General features: G+C 38.1%; 1 protein-coding gene across 2 annotated transcripts in view; it reads right to left on the bottom strand.

The window, feature by feature from the left end:
* Positions 1 to 21,582, bottom strand: part of GRK4 (G protein-coupled receptor kinase 4) — a 37,995-nt gene that overhangs the window by 15,826 nt on the left and 587 nt on the right. For both annotated transcript variants that reach the window (XR_007631778.1, XM_050337998.1), the window contains exons 2-9: positions 11,524 to 11,610; positions 10,842 to 10,954; positions 6,785 to 6,862; positions 5,617 to 5,717; positions 4,446 to 4,538; positions 3,028 to 3,091; positions 2,115 to 2,255; positions 311 to 501 (exon numbers count right to left, since the gene is read on the bottom strand). Coding sequence is in view for 1 of the 2 variants with exons in the window: in XM_050337998.1 (XP_050193955.1) it covers positions 311 to 501; positions 2,115 to 2,255; positions 3,028 to 3,091; positions 4,446 to 4,538; positions 5,617 to 5,717; positions 6,785 to 6,862; positions 10,842 to 10,954; positions 11,524 to 11,610 (868 nt within the window). In the remaining variant the exon portion in view is untranslated. The remainder of the gene's footprint in view (positions 1 to 310; positions 502 to 2,114; positions 2,256 to 3,027; positions 3,092 to 4,445; positions 4,539 to 5,616; positions 5,718 to 6,784; positions 6,863 to 10,841; positions 10,955 to 11,523; positions 11,611 to 21,582) is intronic.

The raw sequence follows: 21,582 nt of genomic DNA, 5'->3' as shown, positions 1-21,582 counted from the left end.
ATACAATCCCATATTCCTAACACTAACTTATTTGAATCAAAAATTTATTTGCTTTGTAAATCATAACTTATTTTCATTTTTCAAACAAACCTTGAATCGACTTTATAATATTTTAAAATGTATCAAGCACCGAGACCTAAATTAACAGTAAGAAAACAAATAAGATCAGTAATTCTGAAGGAAAGCCATGTAAAGGACAAGATTTTTTTTTTTGCTTTTTTCACTATGAACTTGTTCTAGTGGAAAACAATTAACACACTGAATGCTGAACAGACATGGAAAGGTACCAGTGACTGCAGATGATACTCACCTGTAAACAATTCTCTCCCTCTGCAGATCCTCCAGGCCACAGCAGAGTTCTGCAGCATAGAAAATAGCCCTTTCCTCATCAAAGCCAGGATTTCCCATGTTATATATGTGAAACTTCAGGTCCCCTCCATTCATTATGGTCAACACTAAACACAGGGCATCTTTCGTTTCGTACGTGTAGGATAAACTAACCTAAAAACGGGGCAGGGCGAGAAGGTGACCATTAGTCATTCCTGAACCCCACACCATTCACAGCTCTCTTTTCCAGTACAATCAACATGTGAAACCCAACTAAGAGCAATGGAATTCAAACATATATTTAGCTTTCATTAGGTAAGCTAGCTGGGTAAAAATCAGTAGGATTTTTTTTTTTTTATACTCAATAAATGTATTTTTAAATGCTATACAAGTAAGTAATGGTCCTAATTCAGTAATAGGTCCAAACTCTTCCTTTGGATGCATAAATCAAATACTAATTAAGAAAATTAAATAAATACAGAAATTAGCTACTCGGGGCAAAGATTCCTATTTGGAGGTTTTAACTGATACATCCAGCTATTAATGGCTTTACTTGTGACACAGGCATGACAAATTATCTATCCACTCCCAAGCCAGTATTACTGCAGATCCAAGATCCAGATCTTCCTTGTTGCACCAAAAAACCCCATTGGACAGCAAGAGGAAAATAACTTGTGCTCAATTCTATAAAGTGATTTCAATTTAGACTTTGATCAATTACTGATTTACAGTATTTACATATGCTGAAAAAAAGTCACTCAAAAGTAGAAGTTTCACTGTTATAGTAATTTATGGATCAATTCAGGTCCTTTCTGGATTCAGTTTCAATCAATTCAAGCCCAGAAACCTCGTACAAAAATAACATTAGCATATTTATACAAAACAATAGTTTACAATAGTTTAAAATATTAATGTATCTGGCCAGCAGGTTCTTAATTTTCTTCTGTATTGTATTGTATGGGTTTTTTAAATATATAAAGCTTATCGGAAAATACATACATACATATTTTATACATATATATTTATAAATAACTTTCACTATCCTCTGAAACAGGTACTTCAAAATCCTCTCTGAACAGCAATACAAAATTTATCAGTAAATGGATTTAAAACCAAAGCAGAATGCATTTAAAATTAACATTTAGATGGCAACATTTCGATTAAAAAGTAAACATTACCTAGGGGAAATTTTAACTTTGCTCCTTCTAAGTTATTTCACTGCCTAGTAATTAGAGCTACTAAGAGACCTTAATTTACATAATAGCATCAGGTTAAAGTATTAAAACTAAGATTTTCATTCCATGGAAGTTCTATTAAAAAGTTAATTGTTTCACATCCAAGACACCTCTTTAAGCCTTAGTACACAGCAAAGCAATATAACCTGCATCAATATACAATTAAAATGTCATGTTTATCTTGGAATATATAAGCAATAGAGTAGCAAATGCTACAAAAATACCCAAGGATAAAAAACCTCAGCTATTAAACAGAGGACAAAGTTTCAGTGCCATCAGCATGCTGAAACACAGTGTTCTGGCTGTAAGTGAGAAGAAAAGCAGGGAGACTAAAACCAATTCAATATTGGATAAAAAAAGTCCTCTGCACAGAACTACCCACAATCACACACAAAACATGCCTATTATTGTATCAAGACTTTTCTCAACAGTCATGCAATCTGTAAATCAATTTAAAAATGAGTCTTGTGCCCACAAGTCCCTGGAAGAAACTGAATGAAGTAAACAAAGAGAGACAAGTTTCTGAAAATAAGATCAGAAGCAGATACTTACTACAAACCTACTATTCACTTTTTCTAGAATTCTTTTTTCATTCAGAGCCATTGATTCTCCTTTCCTCTTCTTTATTCTCTTTTTTTCTAGCTTTTTGCAAGCATACATTTTTCCTGTTGCCCGTACCTGACAGGCACACACCTGAAAAAGAAGGATGGTGTGTCAGAGATGCTAGGGGGGGTTTTTTGGAATTTTTATTTCAAAGAATTTTTAAATAATTTCATTTTCTTTTCAAACTCTTTCATACTCAGAAAATGATGGTCTGTAAGCATCAATACAGAGCTTTCACTCACTAAACAACTTTAAAGGGTCACAAAAGCTGTAACAGAAGTAGAAAAAGTGATTATACAGAGGCAAACCCATTTCTGTTGGGGTTGAATAGTTCAGTAAACTGTGGATCTTGTGTTAGTGAAACAAAACTACTGACTGTGGTAACTGTGTGTGTCTAGGCAAGCAGGATAGAGGACAAATATCCACATCACAATCAAACAGGTGAAAGGTAATGGTAATTTAGTAACCCTACTTCCCCTTCAATATAGGGTTCTGGTTAAAAGACATAGGGGGAAAAAAGTTCAATTAATTATAAACAGAATTAATGAAATGGATTTTATTTTAGGTTCATAAATATTCTACATAATTATTAAATAGAAACTAAATTTTCACTGGCAAATGAAATTTCTAAATAGAAGCAACAGTTGTCAGTCAGTGAAAGTTTTCTCCAACTTTGTGCACAACCCACAATTTTGAAACTAACACATTAAAAAACCCCACAATTTGGATTGACAATGGTTTGCCAGGTGATGTGTCAAATGTAGATTGATGGAGACAAGAGTTAAACAGCCTCTCATCTGCATTAACCATTTATTTTTTTTTCCTTAAGAACTGCCTCACAGAAGGATAGTTCTGTACTCACCTCTCCAAATCCACCTTTGCCGAGGACTCGGTAATGCCTAAATGTGTGTTTGGTTACTGGTTGCCTGATTAACAGAAAGAAACAATTACTGCAACAGAAGTCACAAACGTCAGTAACCCCCTCCCCACCCCGAGGTCTGCCTTGATTTTCTCCTTTCTGTTCTCTGACACATTTCTGAGCAAATGTTGCCTTGGCCTCATGAAGACAGCCCTGTAATAAGCTGAATTTCAAAGGAAAGGGGTGCTCTGTTTAGAAACGTGGGCTCCCTCATGTGGTCACCAGACACTGCCAACAGCAGGAAGAAGAGCTGGTCAGTTTGGTCCTTTGTGTTTACAGTTAGAGCTTTTTTATGTGTTCTCACCACAGGCAGTCCCTCATGTGCTGCTGCTCCCTCAGCTGCAGTCCCTGACACGCACTGCAATCACATCATGCTTATAATGCAACATTTAAAAGGGAAGCCATTTCTCATTTCACTTTGCTTTTCCAAAAAAGAAAGAGTTGTGGTATGCAAGAGCAGTTAGAGAGCTGAATTGTGAAGGTGTTGATACAGAGGAACAGTCTGGAAGCAGTAGAGCTGTTAACCATTCTATGCTAAAACTCTCCCAGACGTGTCAGAGCAGGGCTAATTCATCGTAGTGGGTTTTTCTGTGTCCTGTTTTAAAGGAGTATTCATTGTTAATGCAGGTTTTTTCTCGGGACAACAAATGGAAGTTCACTTAGTAGAGAATTTTAAGAACTTCCCTAGTTCTCTTCCTGGCTTTTGCTACTGATTCAGTGAAATAAAGACATTGGATAATTGGAATTTATGACAAAAATAATGCTCAAGCACCTTGATGTTCGAATATGTGATCACATTACCCAACAGGGCTGAATTGGAATCAGTTTGTAACAATCTCAGCCTTCTGAGAGAGTCTCACACTCATTTAGTATTGCTTTATAAGCCCAAACTAGACTCTAAAATATATATAAATCTTACCATCTTGTAATTACTAGATCTCTATCTCTACCCCTCTAAAAAACTGATTAGTTTCCCAAGCATCCAGTGGGTTATAAAATTAGATTAATCTGCTTATTAACCACCAATTAAACGAGGTTTGAAACTAAAGGATGGGAGCATTCCCAAGAAAGACTGGTATTCCACTGCACACTTGACAGCCAAACATATATCTAAATGATAATGAATTTCCATTTACCCAATACAAATTTACCACTTAAAGACTACCAGACAGACAGTTCCATTGGAGTATTGGTTCTCTTGCTGTCCCATCAACATCATCCTTCACATCTTGTCTTCCAGCTCATAATTTCTTAGACAGGCAGAGTCATTCATTAGAGCTTTACAGCATTTCCAGCACAACAAGCAGAATTTGGCACAAAGCAAAACTAAATTATAACGCAAACATTATAAATAAACTTACTTTTCCAGCCATTTCCACTGTAAGAAACGGGAAAAATACACACTTTCTTGGTAAGCTTCAAAAGGTCTTTTGCTTAGGTATTCATGGACAATTCTAGCAGGAAAACAAACAGAAAAATAAATAAAATGAAACAGGAGGTGCTATCAATCTACCAACATATATTCAAACCCACCTAAATATCATTCTCTCAGCAGCTATTTTACGCATGAATGACCTCACAAATATGACCTCTGAAAGCATCTACAAGGTTTCACACATTCTTTGGAGACCGGTAAATAACATTTTATTCTAGGATTTGAAATGGAAGTACTAAATGCCATACTCAAACCTGAACACCAGGCACCTCATCGTTCCTATAAAGGTATTTACCACAGAGAGGAAAGGGGACGACCCACATGAGATACTCCATCTGAGACACGTTTTACTAGGTCTTCTCACACATCCCTTTCAATCTTTTCATCTCAGATTGTTATAAACATGCTTATTTTTGTTGCCAGGGAGATGACCCAAGCAGTGACAAAACATGTAGCAATCCCTCGGACATGATCAAGCATGCCTTGAAGAACCAGAAATATGAGAAACACAAAGGCTTCAAAAGCCATGTAACACTCATAAACATGGACCAGCCCTCCAGGAAAAGCCTCCCCTGCTACTACTGGGTGAAATCCCACTCCAGGACCTCAGAACAAAACCAAGCTGTGTTCTTTAGTGTTAACTCTCACAAGAGATCCTCCAGTCAGCCATCTCAGGGGAAATAACTGTGGGCCTCAGCTCAGCCTGTTCTCAAGAACCTTAAACTGTGTAACACGGTTTTCAGAAACCTTTCGAGTTCCAGTTTATAACTTCACATTTTAATGAGTATCTTCATCATGGAGAGAAGTCACTCAAAAGGTGAGAGTAGAATAAGCACTATTTAACTTACCAGAATACCTGGTAGCAGACAACAGTGTGATTTTATGCAAAAATACCATTAAAGGAAAAGCTCTGCAGAAGTCAAACATCTAAATCACATCTGAAGGAAAACTAGCCCTCTCTCTTCCAAATTTCTTACCTACGCTCATTTTGGAGATCAAATACTTCTGAGTGTAACAACTTCACCTTTCATTTTTCTGGGAAGCACACAAATTTCTCTTGTGATACTCAAACTCAGCATTAGGCATTTTTAACTTACCTAGTACAGTCCATAAAAAGATCCTTGGAAGGGTTCTTTTCCAGTCTTGCTTTACATTCATTTACTGTTTCCTGAGGTATTTCTGGCAAGTGTGCTGCAGACTTAACATAATAAAAAAGAAAAAAAAAAAAGCAACGATTAGAGCAATTTTCTAAATCAATAGAAAAAGTTTGGTCTTCCAAGTGAAATTAAATCTTGCAATACAGGAAAAGGAAAGGAATGGTTTGGCTAAAGAGAAAAATCAAGGAAGTCATATTTGAGCAAAATTTTTATTTATTCCCTATTACAGAAAAATGTATTGAAGGCTATTTCAGTTATTTACTGTTTCAGTATCTGGGGAAACAAACTTGGCAATAAGTCAAATTTCTTTTTCTTTCCATAAGTCTACCACCACAAAAACAAGTTATCTATTTCCCTTGGCAGGATGGAAAAAAGGAGAAAGAAACATAAACACAAGTTGGGAAACTATTTCAAACCAGACCAAAGAAATCTGGGGGGAGAACTGGGGGGATGATTTGCAAAAAACTGCATGTGACTTATGGTACTACCAAAAAAATTCTCAGCAGAGATGTAGCAAATTTAGATTTTTATCTGCTTTTGAGGCATCTTCAAGACCTTCTTTTGTATAAGATGACCAGAGAAGCAGAGGGAGCATCTATTCATAGAAAGCAAACATCTAATTATATACCCACAGAAAAGCTTCAGCTGGATACCAAAAAAGAGACTCTTGATAAATGCACAAAATCAGCTACTAATGATCACCACTGAAAATAAAAAACCAGAATGCTCCAGAAGAAAAGGGCATTTCACTTCACAAAAACCTGCAGCAATTCTGCAAATTTACAGCAAAGCAACAAAGTCTGAAAGAAACCCAAGAATTTCTCATCCTTAGACCACAAAATTCTGAGTTAATTTGTTATTAAGTTTTCTTTAGGTGTTAAATGGAGAATAAATTGTAGTCATAGCAGTCTTAAAAGCAGAGATCAGTCAAGTTTTCTGCTCAACTTGGTTGGGCAGAAGTTCGGAGCACACCTCTCAGAAAGACAAAAATGGGACTAATGAAGTTTGAAAGTCAATTTACTATAAAAAATAATGCAACCACTTGAATCTATTTCTCTGACACTTTTCAAAACGCTCGAGAAAATACTTTGCAGTATAACATATTTACCCCGTTAGTGAAGTACGTCTCCAAAACTTTGAGGCCACAGTCTATACGCTTTTCATCTGAAGATACCTCATACTCTGCCTAGGGCAATGGAATTGAAAATTAAATTATGTCCAGAGCTATTTGTCTTTTTACATGATGCTAGGTAAATTTTATCACCAATAACACAATACTCTTGATATAAAAGTGAAACATGTACGAAGAACAGTCTCAAGGAAAAAGAAAAGCACATGGAATTTAACCTTTGGAAAACATACAAGACCTAACAATTAGTCTAAATGCAATTATGGAAACTGCATCCTAGAGGTTAAATTAGATCACTTATAATGAAATGGCATTTATGTAGTATTGTAGGACACAATGATCCAGATGGAAAACAATAAGAGCACAATTATCAGCTTTTTCTTCACTGTACTTGGTTTCCTTCGCGTATTTTTCTTAGTTACAGTCTTGATTAAAACCACGATAAAACTACTTTCTACAAGGTTATGTTAACTGGAAATAAGTGACATCTAAACCAAACCCCACTTCACTCTTTGAAAACCTGAGTAGATACAAAATTTGTCAGTTTTTGACTTAGTAATATCCGATTCTGAGATGTAGAAAAAGGGCCTTGTGCAGTACAGTGCATTTTGCAGATACACAACTGGCAGCTGAACAGAGGTAGCTACTTATGGGAAAAAAAACACAACCAACAAACCATCACACAGTTACTACAACCGAAAAACTCCAAGGACTACTCACTATTCATAATTTTAAGGAATAATCTAGAGGCAAACATCAGAAGTTACAACATTTAAAGACAACACAAAATCTGGGGAAAGATGAGTTAGAAAAGAGCAATCTCAAACAGCAACCTGTATTAGGTTCACAAGCTGAGCCAACTTAATCAAAGCTTATTTCATATTTCAGAATGTAGATGCATGTACCTAGGAACAAGGAATATATGGCAGACTTCCAGAATGGAGGACTGTATCATACAAAACAGGTGGGCATATCAGGACAACAACCATTAGCCACCTCACAGGAAGTTCCAAGTGAATTGATCTAATCAGAAGTTATTTACCTTTATAAAGAAAACTAGAACACTGAAAAATGACAGTTCAAGAACCACACACACACAATGCTGGAAATAACAGAATCCCTGATCTCCAGTTCTGCAATTAATCACAACTAACCCACACTGACTCACTACTAAGTCATCATCTTTTTCTGCTGAGACATTATGGTGTCACCCACTTCAGCACAGAACTCAAATCCATTAACAACTGCAAGCCACTGTTTTTGCTACTTCCATTCCACTACAAAAACTCTAATGGTAAGGAATTCTGCAACTACCAAACAACCTGAGCAGGTCAGAGAAGTTCATTAACCAAAAGTTCAGCAGTGCACTTAGCACCTTCAACATTTTCAGTTATGCAGAAGAGGTCACTAATGCAATACAAACAGTCGGGCATACTGGTTTGAGTGGATCCTGTAATTTTAAAGTAAAGTTTGAGAGATGGCCTTTCCAATTAATCCTGTTACTCACAGAGCTGAAGAGGGAAGTTTGAGCTGTCACCCATTATTCCTTTGCGTACATAAGTAACCCAGCTAGTGAAATGAGTCACTAGACTGGATAATTGTAATTCCTCACTTTAATTTCTTTCACTCATGTTCCATTATTTCACAACTCTTCTTTCTGTAAAGCCAAGCTGACTCCAGACTTTAGGGTCACACCTTCTCAAGAGTTGGAGCTTACCAGTCTTAGCAATCAGTACAGGCAGACAACACAGTGTTTTACTACCTTGATTTTGGACTCCTGAAATAATCACATTGCTTCATGTAAGAGTCAGAAAGCCTTATTAATTAAGATGCAAGGAGGATACTGTATTTTGGAATGCAGTGATTCCCAAGCATAATGCTTCACCGTGATTTTTCAAATGGAAGATAAACAATACATTTTTAAAAAGAAAAGCAAATTGTGAAATCATCCCTTACATCAGATTATCTCAGTTATGAGAGTCTTTGTTAAACCACAGAAGAAGTGCTGTAATCTACATAACACTACAGGTTGCATGTTTCAAAAGAATTCAACTTTTTCAGTTAATGTGAAACAGTTACTTCTTAGAGACAATTTCACCTGAAAACTGGCATCTGTAGAGCAAAGACATACCTGCCTTACAGCCACACCTAAGGTTTGTTCTCTTTCGTGCTGCCAAAGATTCTGCTGCTCCTTAACTAAGCTCTTAAGGATTAAAAACGTGTACAGAAGTTGTAAGCATTTTGGTATATCCAGGGTTGTCAGCAGTCTCCCCACTGTGCTCTGGCTTACATTCACCTCAGGATGTGAGCTCTGCTGTTCTGGATTTCCATTCAATCCATCCTATGTGTCCAACTGTCAAACTGGTCTCTGGAATTTGGTGCTAGAACAGTCCCCAAGAGTCAAAAAAATACGGTGAAATGTGTCTGGGGAGGAAGCCTAACTCCATAAAGATTCACTGACAAATATAAAGCAATTGTACTTATTTGACACTCAGTTTATACTCCCACAAGGGGAAGATCCAGTGAAGAGGGAGGCACAGCAACAATCCCATGTAGTTCCTTACACCTTGCCCCTTTCAGAGCCATCTTGCATTTGGATACTGTGTTTTGGGGATGCAGGTAAGCGGCAGCACCACCCCACTTCTGTATTCTTTGGTCATTTGTTCCCTGAATTAAGAGCAAAATGGGGTGGAATAGAAAAAAGCCGTTCTTTTGGCAGCAATCTCAGTTTAAGACTATATCTCACTGCTCTTGGATTAACTATAAGGGACAAAGAATAAAAAGCCCTGAGCTATTATTCTCTCCTCTTGAGGGCTGCTGTGTGCCTGCCTAATCTTCTCATTACTTTCCCCCTCCCGAAGAGGGTTTTGTCTGAGGATTTTTTACCAAAATGGTTGTGGGCACACTTCCTTCCTCCCCTCCTTCTTCAGCATTAGATACCACGATGCAAATGTATTAAGACTTTTTTCCTTGGTCTCAGAAAATCTGGTTTTTTCTCCTTCCATAGATGGTTGCCTGAATTTCCATCTCCATTGTATTGTTTTTAATTAGCACATGCTGTCTAGCCTAGGGCTTCCATGCAAGTTGCAACATTTTCAAGTCTATGTTTATAAGATTTTCAAGTCTGAGTATAGTAATAATCATCCTACAGACACCCTTTCAGGCTTAAGAAGTTAAACAGCCTGTCTTCCTGCAATTCCTTCTCTCCTTCCCATCATGCCCATTTTTGTAGCTCTGACCATACCAAGACGGCAGAGATTTTAAAGTAAATATTAAACATCTTCCTTTAAGTGACAGAGACAGTTTTTTGACATACATCAGAAGTTACAGCTTTACAGTTGGCACAGGGCAGATGACACCATATTTTCCTGGATGCAGCATTAAGGGAACACATGTATAGAGAAAACTAATAAATTGTAAGCTAAGAGACAGTTAAGCCCCACACAGCCTCTCACTCACTTCCCCCCACTGATAATCAGAAGGGCAGAAGTGAGAATCCCTGTGGCTTAAATTGAAGACAGTTTGATAAAGCAAAGCTGCACGTACAAGCAAAGCAGAGTAAGAAATAAACTAATTTCTTCCCTTTGGCAGGGAGACATTTAGCCATTTCCAGGAAAGGAGGGCTTCATCATCATCATCATCATCATCCTAACAGCTAGCTGGCATGACAAACACCAAATTCTAACTCCCTCCCTTCCTCTTTCTTTCCCCAGCTTTTGTTGCTGAGCACAGCACCATATGGAGTGGGATATCCCTTGGGGTCAGCTGTCCTGGTTGTGTCCACTCCCAACTTCTCGTGCACCCCCAGCCCACTCACTTCTGGGGCAGCAGACATCGTGTAATTACTGTTCAGCAAGAACTAAAACATTATAGTTATCAACACTGTTTTGGTCAAAAATCCAAAACATAGCACAGCATGAGCTACAATGAAGACAATTAACCTATTCCAGCCAAAGACAGCACAAAAATCAAATGTTTACACACAATGTAGCAGCAATTGCCTATTGGTAACCATCTTCAGTTTCTCAGTCCTTACCACTGCATCCAGAAATTCGATGCATCTTTTCAGATCTGGTCTGGAATCACAGAACTGCCTGAAGAGAAGTCTTCCTATAGGCTGTTTGTCACAAAGCTGGCTATAGTCTCTTTCTGGGAAAGAAACAGTAAGTAAATATCTTCATTTGTATTTATTTTTGTAATATCACAGTCATTAATCCCATTTGAGGTCAGAACAACATCACTGAAACGTGAAGATTTCACATTACCATATTTAGCAAAGATACCATACATATGCAATGATCCCAAAGAATAGTGAAACACTCTTCAGTCACATCTGTCTCATAGACTGTCACATTTACTAAGAACACGTTGAATTATATGTTTGAGTTTCATTTAGGTTAGGGTGCAGAAAGAAACAATATTGTGAAATATACAACCACCTCATTCAATTTATAACATGATGCCTTTTTCTAATTCATGGTTTTGTAAGTCTACCCTTTAGGAACAGTTTCCTTTAACAAACAAGGAGCTGTGATAGAGCTTTTACCTTCTCATAAATTTATTTTCTCATAAATTCTCCATCATATTAAAAGTTTAATAGCTTTTTTTTTCAATTAGCACTGGGAAGCAAGACAGAATCCTTTCCATTAACACCACCAAACTGTTACCCTTCCCTCTCAAAAAGACAGCCAGACCATTTAGTTCTATGGGACACTTACCAATTGAGGATCTGATACCTTCACAGTGACTAACAGGTGGCAACTTCAGCATTTCTTTCCATTTTTTACTACGCCCACTCCGTTTGCCTGGAAGAAAAACATGAGTAATGTAAAAAATGATACTATGTCAGAATAAAATTAAACACAACGTTAACAGCATATAACTAGGTCTGTTCTGCACAGATGTGTCAGACTGCCTTTCATGCCTAGAAAGAAATCCATCCATAAGGATATCCAAACCAAAAACAAACTTAATATGGAAGAACTTCCACGTGAAACACTAAAAAATGCAGGATGTCTTTTGCAAGACAAGTATTTCCCATTTTGGCTGTGCATGCAGAGTATCTCTGCAGAGACAAGGCAAACACCCAGGTATTCTGAAAGTTACAAACAAAACTGAAACACCAAAGACGGAAACAAAAAAAAATCTGAGAATCATCTCTCAACGATGGTAAAGAACGGAAGACGTTAAAGTTGAGTAACAAAATACCACAAATGAAGTTCTTGGATAATCAAGTTGTACATAAATATTCTCTTTCTTTTTCTAAGGGCAGTAATATTTGTAAGAGAACAACTACATAGCTCAAATACACACCATTTATTCTAGGCCACAGTAGGATACAGGATATCAGGAAGCACTTAGCTGTTGTGGAACTCAGATATTTTCAGTGTTTCAGATATCACAGCACTAGTATTGAATGGATTTTTGAAAAACACTACAGTATTTTTCCTACTGTTTCTCAAAAAATAGAGCTGGGCTACATCTTCTCTATTACATTGGACTTTTAGCACATTATCTTCTTCAGGTCAAGGTAGTCTCATTTGCAGAAGGTACTCAGCAAAAAAGCAGAGTTAGACACAGAAACATATATATATATATGAATTTTTTTTTTTTGCAAATGCAAAACATTTCAGTAGAAGAGCCATTTTTTGCTGCGAAACATTTCAGAAGAAGATTTTGCTAAGTGATATGACCAGATGCATTTCCATGTGACAAATCTGCACAGAAACTTTCTAAGTGCACCAAAGCAGTACATACTGTTAACCACAATGGGAGAGAAAGGAAGGGAGTTACCCCATGTAACCCGAAGAGAAACCAAGCTGCAAAGAGGACTCAGCTCTTTCAGAATTAAATGGTTAGGGAGAAAGGAACTAACACCTTCAGAATAATAAAATAAGTATTTTAAAAAAGCCCCCCTTCACTCAAACATACAGCTTCTTGAACAGTTCCACCAGTGCAGTTAGAGCAGTCCCAGCTTAGTGGACCTTGGCTCATACCAAATTTACATGATCCTTGCTACCAGAAACATTGACATCTCACTGTGCTGCTGCAACAAAACATTCTCAACTGGAGTATCCCTAGGAAAGTAAACAAACAAGGAATAAAAAATCCTATAAACGTTGCCTTGCACACATTACTGCAAACTTACTGCACTAAGTGTCAGACAACTGACATTTCCTCTGTAAAAAAAAAAAACCCTTCTGCACTTCATTTACTGATACCACTTTGCAGGTCATTCGCCTTCCAAAATGTTTTAGAACACAAACATATGGAATCTACTTCCCATCCCATACTTCGTGCAGTACCAGAATTAATAATGAAGTTGTAATTACCAGCACCATTAAAACAAACTCCAGTTACTCGAACAAAATATTTTTGATCTTAAGAAGAAGTTGAATATATGTGTGAAGAAAATCAAATCACTCAGAGCAAAGAGCCTTTCCAAGAGAACTGAACACAACCAAAATCAAGGAGTATTGACACAGGCAGACTGTACACAGACACTGAATAACAAGGCCTGAGTATAGATTATTATGTGATCATGAAAAACAATGGTCAGAAGTGTCAGTTTTAGCCATGTAACCAAAAAATATAACTTCTGTGGACCTTCTGTGTATTTTTTCTGTTAGAAAGTGCCCAGAAAGACTAATCTGTGCATGACACTGTACAATCAACACTGACCAAGAATGATAAACTGACCCAAATTCATACCACAGTGCAGTTTGGAAGAAGTAAAACTGAACTGTTATGTACACCAAGTATACCATCTTCTGAAGCACAAAGAGAAACACCAAAACCACCCCAACTCTCAAAAAAAAAGAGTATAACTGGTGCATTGTACTTCAAGTACAACACAAGAAAGTGCTGGACTGGTTTTCTTTTTGCCCCAAATATTTGGCCAGTTACTTATGATGTGACCACTCTAAACTTCATTTTACAAAGAGAGACCACGTACTAGAATGCAACTGAATTCTCATCCTATGGAAGTACATAAAGACTACATATAATTTATTAATAACACAAAAGAATTGAGTGCTTAGGAATATCAACCACATCAACATGATCTCTTTCCTCTGAACTGAATGTTCTTGTATTTACAGCAAATGCACTGTAAAAGTCTGTAGGTCCCAGTAATGTAAAGAGCCATTTCTGGTAAAAGTTATGGCAGGAGGCCAATTTGTTTGTCATATTGCTCCCTAATTGCAAAATCCTTTTCCATTTCTGAAGCAGTTCAAAAGAAGAATCAAATCAAATTGTAACAGTTGTGGTTTGAAAGTGTCTTAATATTGATTTCAGAGCTTCTATTCTGGATCTCATTCTAAAATACTTAAGATAAAATTCTCCCAGAAAGACCAACAGCTTACTTTCCAACAGAGCAGCAAAGCCATTAGGTTAATCTGCTTTATGGTTGACCTCTGTGGCTCAGCTGAATTACTGCTTTGCCTCTTGCAGATGTAATTGCTGCCTAAGAACAATGTCCAACTTGAAGCGACTCATCTTGTACAAAGAGAAGGGTGGATGCAGCGACACACCATTACAGTGAGGAGAGACCACAATTACATCTGCAGGAACATGAGAACCTTACCTCTTCTTCTCCTCCCCAAATCATTTCTTAGAGCTACCGTTTCAACATCTGCCTCTTTAGAGGTTTTCACTTCTTAAAATGATACATACTAAACTCAGTTAGGTCATTGCACTATAATAGGGTATGGGAAAGATGTTTAGATGTTTTAATTTCTCAACTTTTTTTTTTTCTTTAACTTCAGAGAAATATTTGAAACATGTATGTAAGGCAAAGTGGTTGGCTTATTCACCAGTAAAACCACAACTAGTTGCAAAAAAAAAAAAAAAAAAAAAGAAACTGCTGTGGTAAAACAAAGCAATCTATGTAGAGAAATAAGAATACATTTTAAGTCATCAGATGGACTTCCCACAGCCACAGTGATCTTTCTTATAGACAGGATTTGCAGACTGACTCTTTCACTGAGCACATTGTTCACTGAACATCACTAAGTCATTCTTCCTTGAGACAGAAAATGTGGATTCTGTCAAACAGAATGAAAATGGTGAGAAGTACTGTACTGTCTTTGGCTAATAAATATACACAGACCGTATGTGGGCACATTCAGGGGCTGTTTGGGGACCTCTGTGCCTCAGCTCTCCTGCCTGTGCAGGGCAAGCACCGTGTGTGGCTGAGCAGCCCAGAGCCCCACAGCACTGGGGTGCACGATTGCTACAACTTCATTCTTGCAAAACTGATTCCACAAACCAGACCGTCAGATACCAGCTGAGAAATTCATACTAGACCACACCCAGATAAGCTCTGAAAGCACAAAACTGCAACAAGATGACACCCTACAGCACGCCTGTAGCTGTATAAATCAAATCAATGGGCTCAACGAAAAGATGCGAAGCAATTGATACAGAAGCTCTACATCACCTACACTGAGATGCATGAAAATAACCCAGGCACAGGCAGTGCTTTACAATTCATCTTTCCCACAGCAGAGACAGTTTTAGACATGTTTCCTGACAGATTTAAAGCTCATATGAATTCAAATCTTCTCCTACTTACACAGTTTCCTTCAAACGATTCACAATAAGGATTAAAACCTTTCACTAAAAAAAACCAAACACTGGAGTAGCACTGAGTTCAGGCTGGAAGACAAGTTCACACACACCACCACTTGAGGAAGGTTGTTGTGCTTGCAGTTCTAGAGACAACTCATACGGTACTGCTTTGGGGGTCACTGCAACCTTCTCAACCTTCTCCATTCTGCAGGTCTGATGTATTTTTCGACATTTCTGTTCCTTCAAAAACAAGCCTGGCCACAGCTTAACAACCAGGTTAAACAGAGTGGCAACTCTTGTCTATGGAGAAAGATTTTTTTCCCCAGACAGATGAGACATATGATCTGGCTGGTTCTCAGTAAATTCACAAGATCACCTGGCTGAAAATCCAGGTTTCAGCACAAGGTAGGCACCGAACTCGTCAGCATTTCAAAGGCCAAGGCACTTCTGAACGCAAACAGAAGCAAAAACGCAAACAGTACAGTAAATAAACACATCAAAGACACCTCCAGGTTACCGGCTGTTATGGCCTTCATAAGATAATATCCCTCACACTCCTGGATTCAAGTGCAGTTGGACTTCAGCAAGGCAATGCTGGAGTCCTCTCGTTATCTGCCCGTCAGCGCAGTGACACGGGGAGCAGCTCAAGCCCAGCTCTCGCCGTGAACATTTGTGCAGCTTGTTTATGTGCACAATCCCTTATTGTTCCCACAGCTATAACCACTCGAACAACTGGTTCTTCACATCGGCTCTCCACACAACTCCAGGGATCATGTGCACATGGAGGAATGCTGGTGCACACACACACTGGCCAGCTCCTGCGCTTCCAGCAGCTAGGTACGGAATGGGAGTTCCGCAGCAACTTCAGTAAATGTAACTCCTCTGAACCAAAACTTGTAAACCTAATCTTGCAACCAAACAATGTAACATCTGTGTATACATTGCATTTTGAAGTGGCTATAACAAATTAATGAACAGGATTTACTAGAGGGAAAAAAATGGTAAGAAAACTCTGATTTTACAGACAACTCCTGACAAACAAGGCTTTTTCTTGTCATGACAGGACATCAACACTGCAACAGATATTAAAGAAGTAAAATTTCTTTAAGTAGATTGTGAAACCCCTACTATAATTGCCACATTTGACATAACCAAAGCAGCAGTGTGTATCAATAACTAGACCTCTCATGTCGTGTTTATTTAGTAAATGTAATTATTTAAGATTCCAACATGCCCACATGCATTCTTCTTACAGTTCATTAAATAAAGGACAAAAAGGCAGACATTGTGCATAATTCTGTACAAACACAGGAAGACATGTTTCCTGCCCCAATGAGTTTACAACAATTTAAAGCACAATTCAATAAGGGAGTGCAATAGAACATAGGAGGCAAACGAGGGAAGAACTGACAACAGTTAAAAGTAACTATAAAAATCCTCAGCACTCTTCTGTTAAAGATTTTTATTTACTGCTGGTGAATGGACTTTCTGGGTATGAGTGTGCCTTGGTTTCCCCCTTATCCATAACCCTTAAATGATTAAAGATTTTAGTTCAGTTCAGTGGCCAAATTGCAGCGATCTGAGCAATCTCCTTAGAATTATCTTCCTAGTTACAAAAACACGTTATAGGATCCCTTCCTTCTATCATCAGCACTACACTGAATTATTACCCTGTACTGTAAGCAAAAGTAGGATGTACTTCACCTGCAGAATGATTCCAATTGCTTTTAAGCCTAGACAGATAAAACCCACTCTTTGAGTGCACTGCTCACTTTCAGTGAAGAGAGCTCCATAACACAATTATCAATGCTGAAAGAAGCCTCCTGCAGGATTCACTGAAGCCACACTGTGATCACACTCTGTTACTGAAGGGTTCCTGCTAAATCCATCCTTGGGCTGCACCTAGCAATTATCAAATCTGCAGCAGCTTACTGAGCCATCTGACAACTAATTTGGGGAAGAAAACCCCAACCCCAAAACACCCAGCAACATAGGGAAAAAACCACCATAAAAACCCACACACCCCAGATGGGTTCATGGATCCAGCTGGAAACTCCTTCAGCCACTCTAGGCAACCACAGCCTAGAACCAACACAACCAGAGCTGGGGCAAAGTTTGCTTGAGGCATGACCTTAATTTAGCCCAAATCAATCAGGACACGGAGGATATTATATGCCTAACAGCAGACCCAGTTCCCATTTCCAAACTGCTCCTGCCATAGCAGTACAAATGAATTTTAAATGGATGCAAATGGCCCAGGTATGTTTAAAATGTACTCCTGGCATGGATCTTCAACTGGAGTAAACTGCCATTGACTTCAAAGGAACTACATATCTACCCTCTGGGTGTATTTTTGGAGACTATTACTTTAGGCAATGAAAAAAGAAAGACTCCTAAGCAGTTTAAAAACATACGGAGATTAATTTTTTTCCTTCAAAACATCACAGACTATGTGTGGGTTGCTGAAATGAATTTGGGGTTTACATACACTCAAAGGATTTACTTAGAGTGATAGAAAGAACTACGAAAACCAGAAGATACAAACATAAAGAGAAAAGTGAATTTAAAATAAAAATATCTTTTGGTGAACTTGAGTTTTTTCTCAGAATAACATTGTTTATATTTATTATTTCTCTCCATTTATGAGACAAAGTCATCAGTGTCCTTCAAGAGATACTAATTTCAAAGATATTTCTGCTGGGGAAAAAAATGAATGTGTTAATTCCTCTGCTCTTGTACACAACTAGAAGTCATATTGCTGTACATTGTTCCTTTACACATAAAAATCCCTGCATGTGAAAATCTGAGTAAGGAGAAGGTGGAATTGCAAGCTTTCACACCAGCTATCTCAGTTCCTACATCACTATCACTTAACACTTACCCGTTTCTGTATCTCAGTTCCTGCACCTCAGTGCTCATAAGATCAGCTCTGAGTTTGCTTTATAATCTCTTGTTTTTCTACTGAGTCACTTGTGCTTGTTCCACCACTGGGTTCACCTGAAGAGGAAGTTTCCCCTTTTTCTTTCTCACATACAGGTTTCCTTCAAAAAGTAAGGTACACACGGGAAGAAAGACCTGGATTGGCACAGGTGGCCACTCATCCCAGGAAACTGGGATGGGGAATCCCAGAACACTCTGCACTGCAGTTCTCATCTGGAGGCAAATCCCTCCATGGGCAGGTTAGCAATCAGCAAAAGCAGGTCAGCTGGAAAAGAGGACAAGGAAAGAAAAACTCCCAGTATAGCTCCTGGCTCCTAAATCTTTGATCCATGAAGTACCAAAGGGTACTCTGTGTCATCACAGTATTTTCCAGTAGCAGGGACATTCAGGAGTCCTGAATTATGAGCCACCACTGACACCACACGTGCAAAGAACTGGCATTTGATTATTTACCAAGTCACATTTAAAGAAGATAAGGAATCCTCCTGACTGTCCTTCTTCACATAAAGAAGTGTTGTAGTTGCTACAGAGATATTACAAGTCTTTAATGGAAAGAGGCTTCTGTTAAAATAACCTTTTTTGTTAAAAGGTGTAAACATCCTCTCATGGACAAAATTTAATGTTTTGAGGCTGGGGGGAAGCTGGGGTTCAATATCGCCTAAACAATGGGATTAGTAAACTCTCCCAGAGAGAAGTTATCATCATGTAAATTGAATTAGAAATAACAATAAAAAATTATCAATTAAATAAATTAACAGTAAGACTGTTAGTGAGAAGTTGGAAGGTAGTTAGTGTAGAAACAGAGAGCAAAACCACTTTGTTTCTGTTCTGTTGGAGAAGAAAGCAGTAAAAGATGCATTTTACCCAAGCACATTAGCTAGCTCCTTGCTCTCTAATAACAGATTAAATTTACTTTCTAAACATCAAATCAGATTTTAACAGTAACATGAACCTGGATGTTCAAGGTGTGCTGATCCTGTACACCTACAAATGTAAAACCCAAATTATATTCACATCCTAAATACACTGACATCCAGAAGAAATAGAGTATCTAAAATAAAAGAAAAATTATGAGTACAAGCCTGGGATCACGATTTTGACTGTCAGATCTGGTTATGTGCTCAGGTATAATTTGTGTCATTTATGGGGGGATTTATGAATTCTCATTAAGCCTCTGCCACAGCCTCTCACCAGAACTGGACAGGTACACAATGGCTTTAATTCACTTTCTACATTTGCAAAATGAAAATGGCACATCTCTGGGGTTAACAGACCTTGTAAGATGCATTCAAGGGTACAGTCTTTTACGACTCTCATCTTTATCAGACAAGAATCTCAATTAGACTGAGATTGACCAAGGCAAGCCATAACTAAGCCTCACTGGTTTCTCTTGACATGTCACTGCAAACTATAAAGTAAGAGCACGGTCATTTACACGTTATTTCATTTCCTTCTACAACTGAAATATTTATCCAGGTCAACACCTTCTCTTATCCACGCTGAGAAAAATGATTAATGACGTGGCTCAAGCCTGCACATGAAAATAAGTAAAGCTGCTATTTTAAACTAGATTAGGATTTTACTTTCTTCCATGGGAAACAGTAATTCTGCACTTTTCCATACTGTCCCACCTGTCCATACCTGATACACTGAGGCAACAGGAATGAAAAGTCTGCTCCTCTGTCCCAGTTGTGAGGCCCTTTTAGCAAAGAATATATTTCAGTAAAACACCTATCTCACATACTAACTTTGCAAATTCCATGGCCTTGCAGCCTGCTGGGCACATGAGAGCAGAGCTGGGACAGGGACTTTACGGAATGGTCCTGACAGATGCAGTAAACCAGACACTCCCAGAGCAGCCAGATCATGCAACAGTCAGAAAATACTTCCATTTCAATGAGTGTTTTGAAAAACTTGACATGAGAAGTACCCCATGCACAGGAATTCAGACCTGAAAAGGTTAAAAACCTTCTACCAATTGATCAATGGAGTTCTAGAATTTTAAAGCCAGAAATCACATTTTTTTGTGCATGCTTACAAAAGAGCCCAGGCCAAGTGAAAGTACAAAAGAGTAACAGTTTATTACCACTGCTTTTATAAGTCTCACATCAGGTAGAACTGATCTTCGCATCAGCTGCTGTCAGACTTTCATTTACTTCATTAAAATATCTTGTTTGGTCAGTTCTACCACTATAATTTATTTTAAACATAGTGAAAACTTAACTAAAGAGGCAACCTGACATTAAGCAGCCACTTAAAAGCCTTTCCAGATTACCACTCCACTCTTTGTGGTGAGGGTTTGGGCACAGCAAAGTTTTGAGCCAGATTCCACTTTCCCTTCATTTCTCAGATCACTTCAATGCAAATTCCAAAATCAGGCAGCAGCACCACAGACATGTTACCGTCAGTGAAACCAGCCAAAACACGTTCTCTAGTTTGAGGTGGTCTCTTTAGCTAAGGTTGGGAAAAGGCCCAAAATTGTGATCACTGTTCTGGTTTTCATACACCACTTCAAAGTCAAAAAGCTGATTTTCCTCTCCTGCTGCTTAAGGCAAATTTAACTGGATACACATATGGCGTAAGTGCCAAACCCATTTAGAGTTGGAGGAACTTGCAAAACATACAGAGGCAGATTCTGTTGTTCTTACTCACTTTGAGGAGCTCCAGCTAAACTAATGGAACTTCTCTACACAATTAAGAAAAGCAGGATCCAATCCAAAAAGAATATGCACATTTTCTAGTTGAGAAACACACTCTGCACGAAGTACAGTGGTAATCTGGGGAGGCTTTCAAGTGGCCATTTAATGCACAGTTATATATACGTGAAAAAGTAGTAGGACTATCTTATTTCAGATTTTTTTTTAAACAGGAACCACGTGTTCTACAGAAATTAATTATCTATCCAAAACGTTTGTTAGTTGAGGGGAGGAATCTCCGACTCAAGGTGTTCTGGGCAGTCAAACTGTAAGCACCAATCCAATGGGAAACAGCACACTTTTGAATTAAGCTAATACAAAATATTGGAGTGCAAGTCGCATTCACCAGCTCTGTTTTTCACAGGCAGGAATTTCAACAAGATGGAGTGCAAGGTTTTCCCAGAGAAGTCTTATGTCACTCCGTCCTTTATACCCATGTGCATATATATTTATAAACAAACCGAGAACTACAGACGAGCGACCTTCTTAAAACATCCGGTAAAAACACTATTTGAATCAAGGGGGAAGGAGGAAGGGGTGTTTGTTTGTTTTGTTGTTTTGGGTGGGTTT

Source organism: Myiozetetes cayanensis, unplaced genomic scaffold (genome assembly GCF_022539395.1).
Source record: "Myiozetetes cayanensis isolate MyiCay16 unplaced genomic scaffold, myiCay2020 scf7, whole genome shotgun sequence".
Taxonomy (NCBI): domain Eukaryota; kingdom Metazoa; phylum Chordata; class Aves; order Passeriformes; family Tyrannidae; genus Myiozetetes; species Myiozetetes cayanensis.
Note: the sequence above shows the minus strand (reverse complement) of the source record. Positions and strands in the feature narration are given on the sequence as shown.